This window comes from Schistocerca nitens, chromosome 1 (genome assembly GCF_023898315.1).
Source record: "Schistocerca nitens isolate TAMUIC-IGC-003100 chromosome 1, iqSchNite1.1, whole genome shotgun sequence".
Classification (NCBI taxonomy): Eukaryota; Metazoa; Arthropoda; class Insecta; order Orthoptera; family Acrididae; genus Schistocerca; species Schistocerca nitens.
The window spans coordinates 1,192,104,901-1,192,117,458 of record NC_064614.1 but is presented as its reverse complement, the minus strand read 5'-3'; the positions used below and the strand labels follow the sequence as shown (position 1 = coordinate 1,192,117,458).

The window sequence follows — 12,558 nt, the reverse complement described above, 5'->3', positions numbered from 1 at the left end:
AGTGTACAAGACTAGTGTAAAAGACCATTAAGATTAACACAATGAATAAATAATTATGTACTGATTTTAGTATCATTTTTTCACTATGTAGCTTAGATCCTGAGCTACAAATATTATGGTTCAACTACTCCAGTTCAGTCTGTAAACATAACTGTAACCATAAAAACTACTCAGACCCAGTATTTCAATCGGGTAGTATGCTGTTGTCCAGCTGAGCTCATGCTTCAGTCTTTGATTTTAATAAATACATAAAAAGTTGTAAATAATTTCCTGTTAAAAATATTGTTGCTATTATTGTAAATGATAGTGATAAGCTGGATTATTGAGGTTAGTCACCATTCTTTGTTCACGTACATTTCCACAGCCATTGTAAATTTCTTCGAGGAAGTAATTTTCCTCTAACATTGTTTTATTTTGAAACAAACACTTTATTTCATTATTTAGCAGTTAGTTAATTTATCCCCCTTGGGGATTACGAAGCTACATACAGTAAAATTTTTTATGTCCATAACACATCAGTGGAACATATTGTCTATAAATATAATAATTTTTATACAGGAAGATGACTCCTTCAACTTGGTCATTGTTTTAATGACTTTTGTCAGGAGAGAAATAAACTACCTATGTGTTGGATGTTGGCCTGCAAATGTCAGGAAACTGCTTCATTGTGTTTGAGAGCAAGTGTAAATACTGATTGATTGATTTAGCTATTTTTTAAGGCAGCCAGTTGAATTAGAATTGAGAATTAGGCTGCAAAATAGCAGGGTGGTATGAAACTTCCTGGCAGATTAAAACCGTGTGCTGGACCAAGACTCGAACTCAGGACCTTTGCCTTTCGCGGGCAAGTGCTCTACCCAAGCACGACTCACACCCCATCTTCACAGCTTTACTTCTGCCAGTACCTCGTCTCTTACCTTCCAAACCTCACAGAAGCTGTCCGTGAACCTTGCAGAACTAGCACTCCTGGAAGAAGGAAGAAGGCAGAGCACTTGCCAATGAAAGGCAAAGGTCCTGAGTTCAAGTCTCGGTCTGGCACACAGTTTTAATCAGCCAGGAAGTTTCATATCAGCACACACTCCATTGCAGAGTGACAATCTCATTCTCGAAACATCCCCTAGGCTGTGGCTATCCTTTCTTCCAGTAATTCTAGTTCTGCAAGGTTCGCAGGAGAGCTTCTATGGGGTTTGGAAGGTATGAGACAAGGTACTGGCAGAAGTAAAGCTGTGAGGATGGGGCGTGAGTTGTGATTGGGTAGCTCAGTTGGTAGAGCACTAGTGGCAAAGGTCCCGAGTTCGAGTCTCGGTCCGGAACACAGTTGTAATCTGCTATGAAGTTTCACAGCAGTGCACACTCTGCTGCAGAGTGAAAATCTCATTCTAGTGGGGTGGTATATTGGTGACAGTAAAGCATCATAACAGTATCATTGTTGCCATCCTGTGCAGGGAGAAAGGAGATGCGGAGATCTAAAAGTGGATGAGTGAGGAGGTGGTAAGGAAATATATTTTGTGTAATATTTGTTTGCACAAGTAACTGAGTTAGTGAATATGCATTATTTTCTTACTTCACCTGTTACACAGCCACCATCCATTGGCAAGGGTGAGCTGAACACAAGGCTACTAGATAGCTGCCAGCAAAGTAAATCGCATTACCTAGATTAAAGAAACAGTGTTGCTTCATGTTTTACAGTCAATATTAAACTGTAGGTCCTCCTATAACTGGTTGGTAAGTCAGTTAAAAGGTTGGAGAGATGCAAGGGCATTAAGGCCATGCCTAACAAAGCACTGATATGTTCATTTTCAGATCGGGGCAGCTTTACCTTAGTAGGAACAGTAAATATAAGAAAAAACATTTTTATTTAAAATGTAATAAAATTGTTTCATTACCTGACACTCTTGATAAGATGGAATATCAGACTTATTTCCAATGTTGAGTTAAATCTGTCATAGCAGAATCTCTAATTCCTTTCTCTGGAGGAGAACATGCATTTAGGATTGCTACTTATAAAAATTTGTGTTGGTGCCTGTCATACTTGTCTTGGTAGTATTTTGGCATGTGATTGTGTTGCAGACTTGGTGTGTCAGCTGCCCGATGGTTCTGGTGGTCTGTGTCGTGCTGCCAGTGACTGTCCGTCAGCATCCTCTGCTGAGGCATGTGTTGCCAAAGGCCTTGTCTGCTGTCCCAGCACCACATCCCCAGCACCTGCCACTGGTGTTGGCATCAAAAGCAGGCAAGGTATGTGTCTTCACTGTAACATTGCCCTTTCTTTTAAGCAGTTATTTTGCTTGAAGTACTTAAAATAGCTTACGGCTAATAAGAATAATTTGATCATCTTCTAACATTCATCAATCTGTAAAACTACAGACAGGTTATCGAAGTGAACATGTTCCTAGGAATCGCAGTGGAAAAATAAATAAGTCCCTCTCATGGAATCACTATACAGACCTCAAGAAATAACTTTGCTAATTTTATTTGCATTAAATTGAATGTGAACTTCATTCTCATCTAACTATAACTGAGCTTTCCCTATCTCAGTTCTTCTGTTGAAGTTAGTAATTGGAATATGCAATAGGTTCTTTCTTTTCTAATAATTTTTCTCTTAAAAATGTTGGTAAACATTTCAGAAAATCCTTTTTGAGTGGAATTTCAACTTCAAAAATAGTTATGTATGAGCATAATTAGAGGTTATCGATTTAAATATTCATTCTGGGTATTAGGGCACACCCCTCTCTCTCTCTCTCTCTCTCTCTCTCTCTCTCTCTCTCTCTCTGCTTCAGCTGTTGAGAGAACCCTCTTTTTAGCTAACGTAAGATATAAAAAATACAAATCAGTCCATGTCAATGGTACAGTTACACTAATGAATTTAATAGCTGTTTTACACCCAATCTAGAATAATTCTGTTCAGATCATTATATTGCATATTGCTCATGTTTTTCCTAACTGTGAAGTAACTAAAATCTGACTTATATCGCTGCTCTTTCATGCATTAATTTAGCAGTGAATATTATTTTCTAATGAAAACTGTTCTGAGATACCAGTCTGCCCCAACATTCCCGTGGACTAATCTTGTTCCTTTCATTTTAAATGAAGTGATTGGCTTGATTTGGAGACTTCAGAATCCAGTAAGACATTGATTTTTTTAAATTCTGCTCGAAGGCAGATTTATGTGGAATTTATTCTGAAGTTTTCTTAGTATGTAACTCATTATGTTTAACTATAACGAATTCTGTAAAAATAGTTCCAGGCTCAGTGAAAGTGTTGTAAGCATTGTGAAAACATATAAAAAGTACTGAAATCTAAAGAAATTCTAAAATTTTCTTACTTGTTCATAACAAATGTAACCCAGAAGTTGAAAACAATGGATTATTTGACCCAGTTTGAATTCAGTAGGACAATAATCTGAAAGAGACTGTTGTCTGTTGTCAGCACTATCTGATACAGAACATAGTTTTGGGTTGCCATATGTCTTTATTCCAACACTTTTTTCAATAAAATGTTGTTGTTGCCCTTCCAAAAATACCTAGAAAATATAAACCATATCACTTAGTGCCTTCTACACAGAGAAATGCTTGCTTATTTACATCTAGGTGTACTAACTTAACAGAGGATTGGAAGATTAATGCAAATTTATTTTCATTACAGAGGTAGCATATAATTGACAGTTTCGTCCCTCAATGTGTGTGTGTGTGTGGGGGGGGGGGGGGAGGGGCAGAGGAGTGGGGGTGTTGCCTCTCAAGCGCAATGATTAGCATTAAGAAAACTCGATCAAAAGACCTTCACAAAGCAATCCACTCCATTTACGTAAAGATGTCTGAGGTCTCTTTACAAAGGCGATTATTCCATTAAAATTCATCTTTTTTTTATTTTTTTATTGTTCCAGACTGTAACATGAAACAAGCAGTTTCATTGTGATATTGTCATGAATGAGCCTCAAAAATTCCATGTGTGTTGAGGTATGTTTTGTCAATGTTGTTGCAATGTATAGTAAAAGGATTCTGAATACCTGACCCAAAAATAATTAAGTACAATGTGATTAATTGTAGGATAATTTTGTGGGTTACTATCAGTAGTTACTAAATCATAAGTGATTACTGACAGATATTATGTGAATAAGCCTTAAACAGCAGAATTCTTTAGAACTAATGAATGAAGTTTCTCAAGTGTTCACTGAGGCTGGCAAAAACAGTGGACAAAGCTATAAAACAGTGTAACAAACAGCATATCAGCAGTTCAGTTATGGAGTAGCTCAGTAGAAAAAAACAAACATCTTCACTACTTAGCATTTTTGTCTTGTTTTTGTTTATACAGAATGTGAGAAGAGTGCACAACTAGCTACAGTGAATGAGTGCCCACCAATTGAAATGACTCCTGGCAAGAATGTGGCAGTACCAGGCCTATTTCCCTACCTAGTGAGTATGCTTGGAACATTAAATTTGTAATTATTGTCACAATTATTTAAAGATTTATTGTTTTTAGTACATACTCTTATATTTTATGTGAATGCAGACATCCTTGTCAGGTCATTATCACAATATTTTTCTTATACCATAACTTTTAATAATCTTCGTTGAAAGAAATGTCTCTGCTGTTTCAGGCAGTACTAGGGTATGGTAATCTAAGTGACAGCAAATGGCTTTGTGCTGGTGTGCTAGTGAGTGAATCTTCTGTGCTCACCACTGCACGATGCCTAGGAAATCGTAATCTGTAAGTATTAAGTCATCTGGTACATTATAGCTTTCTACAAAAATAAAGTTAATATAATTTGCCACACATTCCTTTAAGTCTGCACTCAGATCCAGCCATGCCCGTGGCTCATATACTGACAGTCTCATGAAAATGTAATCTCTGTTTACAAGTTCTACCAAGTAATTTGTTACTGATTAACAAAAATATTGTTAAAACTGTACATTAGCAATTACAAGAATCACTTCATCATCCATTACAACTTCAATAAACTGTTACCTTCTCTCTGCCCCCTCACATGAACACTTAGTTCAAAAATGAACCTGGAAATTTGGCTGCCAAAGTTAGTAGAAATTTATGTATTTATTAAAAGATTGATGTGTCACATTTCAATGAAATATCTTGCCAGGAAACTGAGAAAATTATGGTCGTACATCAAATCACCCATTGACCAGTCTGGTTTGGCAGTAGGAGACAGCAAAAGGAAAGCTGAAGTTTTAAATTTCCCCTTTAAGAAATCATTCATTCAGGAGGATTATGCAGATACCATCATTTGCCTGTCAGATGGACTGCTGTGGGGAGTTCATAGTAAGCAACTGAAAGAGTTGAAACAAATAAATCACTAGGTCCAAATGGGATACTTTCTTATTTTATGTAATTGGATAGTTACTTATTTAGCTCTTCTTGGTTGCTTTCATAGTTTAATTCTTAAATGCCTTGCCTATTTTTGCATTTAAAAAGTTGTAGCCTACAGTTTTAGTAACTGTAAAGTACAGATGCATGCAATCTACAGTGCAGTTGTCATTTCTTTTGAACAGCAGCTAAATGGCTCAGTATGGTGCTGGCCTCCATTGGTGACACATATGGAGAGTAATATGTTACATATTTTGCTTTCTGCATGTGCTTTTATAATTAATTCTTAAGTTAATAGCACTAGGGTAGATAGAGCAAGTGGATACAGGAGGAGTTGGCTGCAGCTCCAAACAGCCAAAGTCTGTTTCGGCCATAGTCAGCTGTCTTCAACCTGATGCCTAAAGGTGTTGTGGTTGTGGAGGATCTGTTACATCACTTGTGACACCTCAGTAATTACTTATTTAGCTCATGGGCTCTTCTGCAGTGTGTACAATGTAGGGGAGCTGCATCACTACAAAGTGACTGGCAGGCTGACTGGAATGCACTTGCACCACTTGTGGTGGAGAATGAAGGAGGAGGCGGGTCTGGCCTCATCCAGTCACCCTGTGAGTGGACAGGTGGCCACTCATCCAGCAGAGTCCGAGCAGGCACATGGGGACAGGTGGTTTTTTTTTCCCCCAACTCCAATGTTAGGCTTGTTACAGAGCCGATAAGGGAAATAGCAAAATGCAATGCATTCTCGATATGTCTATATTGGGGTCTCATCCAAGGTGTGGAGGAGATCCTATCAGCAGCTATTGAGGATGCAGGGTACTGTTGTCCGCAAGTTGTGGCTCTCGTCAACACCAATGACATCTGTCACTTGGGATATGAGATCATCCTCAGTTCATACAGGTGACTGGCAGAAATAGTGAAGACTACTGGTTACTTTTGAATACATTATCGGAGTGACAGTGATCAATATGTTACGAATATTTACTATCAAAAACGGTCTTGATCACAATTTATTTATTACGGTGACCGGTTTCAACCACTACTGTGGTCATCTTCAGACCAATGAGTAAGAACCTCCTCCTGGTGGAGAATCACAATAGTCCTTGCTCATAGGGTGCAACTCAGTTTTCAGCATTGTAGTCTAGGTTGCAAACAGAACTCAGTTTTCAGCATCATACCCATATTTGGTCGGGATCATTTGTTTTGGAGCTGACAAGAGAGTCTGAACCAAAGGCTCCACGGATTGTGTGAATGTCTTTGCAGTTTTCTGGACCTGCATTATGGGTTGGATAACTGTAGAACTCATAGTCACAGATCAGGTGTACACTACACAAAGAAAGCAGCTACTTGGATAGCAGGGTACTTGCAAAGAGCATAGGGTTTTTTTTTTAAGCTAGGCAGTATATTGACATCCTCCAAACACTCGCCAGTCAGTATGCAGAGTGAAATTAGACTGCATATAATGTAAAGACATTGTAGTAGTCAAAATTTTAACACTAAATTGTGAAGTATTTGTATTAAAGAAGCAGAATTTACTTCCTTTCAGGAAAGTTGTTGCAGTCACATTATTCTCAGAACAGAGAGCTGGCAGAAATCCAGAGTAGAAAGCTATGAAATATTAATCATATCAGCACAGACTCCACTGCAGAGTGAAAATCTCATTCAGCTCTGAAATATTAATTATGGCATGGAATGTGTATCAAAAAGAGTGATTAGATTGCAAGGGGGTGGGGGGTTGGTGGAAGGAGTGTTCATTGCAGCTGACAAAAATATTGTCTGTCAAGTTCGAAATTGAGTCTGATGGTGAAGTTATCTAGACACGAGTAAAAAGCCTGTGGGAACTAAAGTTAGTTCTTGGATGTTTTCACCAGCCATCCTATTTTACCATGACAGTTTCAGAATCATTTAAAGTAAGGGTACACTCAGTGGTGCGAAAATACCCAGAGCGTGCAAAATTAGTTTGAGGCAATTTTTACATATTGAATCTATGGATTAATTGCAGATGGTGTAGTCAGTCAGTTTTGTGAAGCAGTTTTGAACAGTTTCCTGAAAACTGTCTTCAACAGCTGGTTAGATAGCCCACATGTAATGAAAATATTTTAGACCTTGTAGCTACAAACAGGCCTGACCTTATTGACAGTGGCAGTAGAGACACACAGGTTACTTATCATTGTGATAGTGGTTAATAAAGTTCATAAAGCCATTGAGGAAGCTGTGAGAGTATTTCTGCTATAAAGAGCAGGTAAGCAGTTGTCATTATTTCTGAATGGTGGATGTGAAGGAATTATGATTAAAGTTTAAACTGATTGTAAATTACACTCTGAAGAAGTAGATGTATTAAGCATGGAAGAGGCTCACCATGGTCTATTAGACTGGTTTATTAAACTGGGAAAAAGCTGAGGAAGCAAAGGCCATTGCACTCTCAGTTCAGAAGAAAATGTGAAAATGACAACAGGCAAAAGTTAGAAATAAGTGTGTGTGTAAAAGGACTAATGTGCGAAGCTTAAAACTACCACCATCATACCTTAATGAAAGACCTTCCTGAGAACCCAAGAAAATTCTGGTCCTACATAAAATCACTACACAGATCGAACACTTCTATCCCATCATCCGTTGCTCAGTCTGGCTTGCCAAAAGAAGACAGCAAAAGGAAAGATGAGGATTTAAATTTTTCATGTAAGAAATCGTTCACACAGGACGATTGTTAAAAATACCATTGTTTGAACATCACACAGACTGCTGTATGGTGGACACTTCACTTCAGTTACTATGGTAAGAACCGTCACTGGCATAGAGAAGCAACTGAGAGTTGAAAATAAGTCACCACGTCCAGATAGAATCTGAGTTTGGATTTACAGAGATTACTCTGAGATTGGCCCCTTACTTGGTCTGCATTTATCACCAATCTCTCATCTAACACAATGTCCCCAAGGGCTGAAAAACAGTGCAAATGACTCTTGTATATAAGAAGGGTAAAAGAATGGACCCACAGAATTACAGACCAATATCATTAATTAGTTTGCTGCAGATTTCTTGAAAATATTCAAATTTAAAGTATATTAAGTCAGAAAAGCTGTCAACAAACTAGCACAGGTTTAGAAAGCACAGCTCTTGTGAAACTCATCATGTCATTATCTCACATGATATCTTGCTAACAATGGATTAAGAGCAATGGGCAGGTTACAAATCTCTAGATTTCTGGAAAGAGTTTGACGCATTGCCCCCCTGCAGACTGTTAGAATTCTGAGCATACTAAACAGCTTCCCTGGTATGCGAGTGGCCCAGTGAAGTGTGATACAAATGCTCTTGTTCTCTATATACATAAATAACTGGATAGATTGAGGTGAACAGAAAAATGCACCTCTTTGCTGATGACATGGTAGTACATGGGAAAGTATTGTGGTTGACTGGCTGTGGAAGAATAAAAGATGACTTAGGCAGAATTTCTATTTGGTGTGATGAATAGCAGAATGCCCTAAATGTAGAAAAATGTAAATTGGCACAGATGAAAAACAATCCTGTAATGTTCAAATACAGGATTAGTGGTGTGTTGCATGCCAGATTGATTAAATACAGGGTGAAGAAAAAATGCCACACTTGGAGACCGGTATGCATTTCCTCATCCAGATTGAAGATAAGTTTATCTAGCAAAATCATATTGGGTAAATGTACAGAGGAATGTGTATCATCCCACACTACCGTACCTGCTGTCGTAGCTCACTGAGTGGGCTGCTGGAACATCAAACCCACGTCCACCATCGGACTATGGTTGAATCCTTGTCACGATCATTTTCTATTTTTTAGAAATCCAATCTGTAGTCCTCATCATTTATAAGCAGGACACCATGTCAAACGACAATAGCCTATCACGAGACAGTGGAATTCATGAAACTGTAACTGGTCCTGTCAAATTCATATGGGGCAGCTTCCTGATGGAGTATACAAAGGATGAATACATTTCAATATGCTTTTCATGCTGGGTGCATCTAATAACACATTAACCAACACCAGCAACTGGAAAACCACATTCAACAAGTACAGTTTTGTGAATGACTTTCGCACCAAGTGGAAGATAAAAAACATTTTATAAACAACGTGATATGGACTGATGAATCTAGCTTCACTCATGAAAGTGTTTTTAACCTCCACAACAGCTGTTATTGGTTGGAACACAACCCAAATATTGGCAGCTGAGAGGACGTTGGTGGTGCATTTCTTGCGAGTCTGTCTTTGGCCTCTGTTGATCTTCTGGCAACCTCTTTGCTGCATGGTGTGCTGACGCCAGCACAGAAGGCATTACATTTTCATGTGCTGGTGCAATGCTCTTGTGGTTGAAGTAAGGAAAATCAACAAAACACCATCAATACAAAAACAAGCTCCATAGAACACTAAAGATCAAATAGGCATTTGTAAGCAGTGCCATGGAAGACTGGTGGTGTGCGTGTGCAACTTCTGAGACTTGTGAAGTATATTGCAAGAAAGCTATACGCAAAATGTATGTGTGACTTGTATACGTGGGAAGGTCCGCAAGCATGTTGGGTGAACTTTCATATGAGATAATGTGTTGCCACATGCCAGAGAGACATGGTGCTCCTACAAGCTGTGATAGATGTATGTTAGTGTAAACATACCTTTATGTATAATCTTAAACTGTTCACATATTGGCATTATCGCCTGCACCCTTTGCTCAGTGGCTTCCAAGGCACTCCCATTGCATTCTATCAATGGTCTGAACTGACATTTTATGCACAAAATCTGCACATATGACAAACCATAGTGCACACTGTAGAATGCTCCACACTTAACTATCCAAACAACTTTTCTTATTTCAACAGCCTAAGAGGTTAGAATGGAGAAATTCCCATTCCATAGAAAGTAGTTTCTCACAGGTGTGAAAATTACCAAACTATCAGTTTAGTAATTCAAACTTGCAAAGTACTAACGTGAATTCTTTACAGAAGAATGGAAAAACTGATACAAGCAGACCTTGAGGAAGATCAGTTTGGATTCTGGAAAAATGTGGGAACATGCGAGGAAAAACTGATCCCATTACCTATCTTAGAGGATAGTTTAAGAAAGTCAAGCCTGCGTTTATAGCATTTGTAGACTTAGAGAAAGCTTGAGACAATGTTGATTGGAATGCTCTCTTTCAAAATTCTGGTGGTAGCAGGGGTAAAATATAGGGAGCGAAAGGTTATTTACAACTTGTACAGGAAGCAGACAGCAGCTATAAGAGTTGAGGGTCATTAAAAGGAGGCAATGGTTGGAAAGAAAGTGAGACAGGATTGTAGCCTTGTCCCAATGTTATTCAATCTGTATGTTGAACAAGCAGTAAAGGAAACCATAGAAAAATTTGGAGTAAGAATTAAAGTTTAGGGAGAGGAAATAAAAACTCTGATGTCTGCCGATTTCACTGTAATTCTGTCACAGACAGCAAAGGACTTGGAAGAGCAGTTGAGCGGAATTGATAGTATATTGAAATGAGGATATAAGATGAACATCAACAAAAGCAAAACAAGGATAATGGAATGTAGTTAAATTAAATCATGTGATGCTAAGGGGTGCAGATTAGATGAGTTTTGCTATTTGGGCAGTAAAATAACAGATTATGGCTGAAGTAGAGAGGATATAAAATGTAGACTGGCTATGGTAAAAAAAAAAAAAAAATCATTTCTAAAGAAGATAAATTTGTTAACATCGAATATAGAATTAAGTGTTACAAGACCTTTCTGAAGGTATTTGTGTAGAGCGTAGCCATGTATGGAAGTGAAACATTGACGATAAACAATTTAGATAAAAAAAACAATAGAAGAGTACAAAATTTGGTGCAACAGAAGAATGCTGAAGATTAGATCAGTCGATCACAGAAATAATGAGAAAGTACTGAGTAGAATTGGGGATGCAAGAAATTTGTGGCATAACTTAACCAAGAGAAGGGATTGGTTGATAGTTCGCATTCTGAGACATGAAGGGATGGCCAATATTTCTGTTGGAGGGGTGTGGACGTTGTAAATCATAGAGGGAGACCAAGAGATGAATACAGTAAGCAGATTCAGAACAACATAGGTTACAGTAGTTACTTGGAGATGAAGAGGCTTGTACAAGATAGAGTAGCATGGAGAGCTGCATCAAACCAGTCTTTGGACTTAAGACCATGATAACAACAACAACAAGTGCTCAGAAGCTGAACATGTTACTCTACAGAATAGAGATGTTGCACCACAGTGGGGATGTCTAAATATCATTGTGATGTTAGCATGAGACCATCTCTCTGATACAGAAGCCTGTTGTGCAGTGTGTAATCTTGAAGCTTTTCATGAAATAGGGCACCAGGTGTGCAGAAATTTTGAGGAGGCTTCAGGTACATTTTGAGGAAGAAATCCTTTGAAAGACACAAATGTATGAATGGCATAAAATATTTGTAACAAGGCAGGTAGCTGCGGAAAGTGCACCCCACAAAAGGCGACCATGGACAAGCATCACACTAAACAACATTCATCCCTTACAAGTTCTTATTGGAAAAGGTCAGTGCTTAAACCTTTCAAACATTGCTTCTAGAGTACGAATAAGCTATGGAAGTGCTCAAGCCATCATTGCTGATAAGATCAACTACAGGAAATTGTCTACTATGCAATCTGATACTTTAATGGGGGAAAACAATAGGAAATTCAATTAATAACTGTGGAACGTCCTCAGAGTCCAGAGTCATGATACTGCATTACCCCATGTTTGGACCACTGAAGGAATGACTTGGAGGACACTGTTTTGATGACAGTGCAGAGGTTTAGGAGTTCATGCACAAGTCACTGTGCACATGTTGTTCTTCTTTCTTGGGGGGGTTCCATTAAAAAAGTGCCAATGTGATGGGAAAATTTGTAAAAAAAGGTCAGGACAGTATGTAGAAAAAAGAAGTGGTGTTCAGAAATGTAAAACTGAGCACATCACAGAACACAAATGTGTGGCATGCTACAGCTACAATATCAATGAGAGATAAATGGAATCAGTTAACTCGTATAAATACCTGGATATAATTATTTGTATGGATGTGAAATAGAGTGATCACATACATCTGCATCTAAATGGATACTCTGCAAATCACACTTAAGTGCCTGGCAGAGGATTCATCAAACCACCTTTACAATAATTTTGTATTATTCCAATATCAAACAGTGCGCAAAAAAAATGAACACCTATATCTTTTCATGTGAACTCTGATTTCCCTTATTTTATTATGATGATCATTTTTCCATA

The 12,558-nt window shown here is 38.1% G+C and overlaps 1 protein-coding gene across 1 annotated transcript in view; it reads left to right on the top strand.

Moving 5' to 3' along the window:
- The window catches only part of LOC126200905 (serine protease snake-like), an 88,096-nt gene that overhangs the window by 60,694 nt on the left and 14,844 nt on the right, over positions 1-12,558 (top strand). The window contains exons 2-4 of the mRNA XM_049936745.1: positions 2,068-2,232; positions 4,306-4,406; positions 4,592-4,701. Coding sequence (XP_049792702.1) covers positions 2,068-2,232; positions 4,306-4,406; positions 4,592-4,701 — 376 coding nt within the window. The remainder of the gene's footprint in view (positions 1-2,067; positions 2,233-4,305; positions 4,407-4,591; positions 4,702-12,558) is intronic.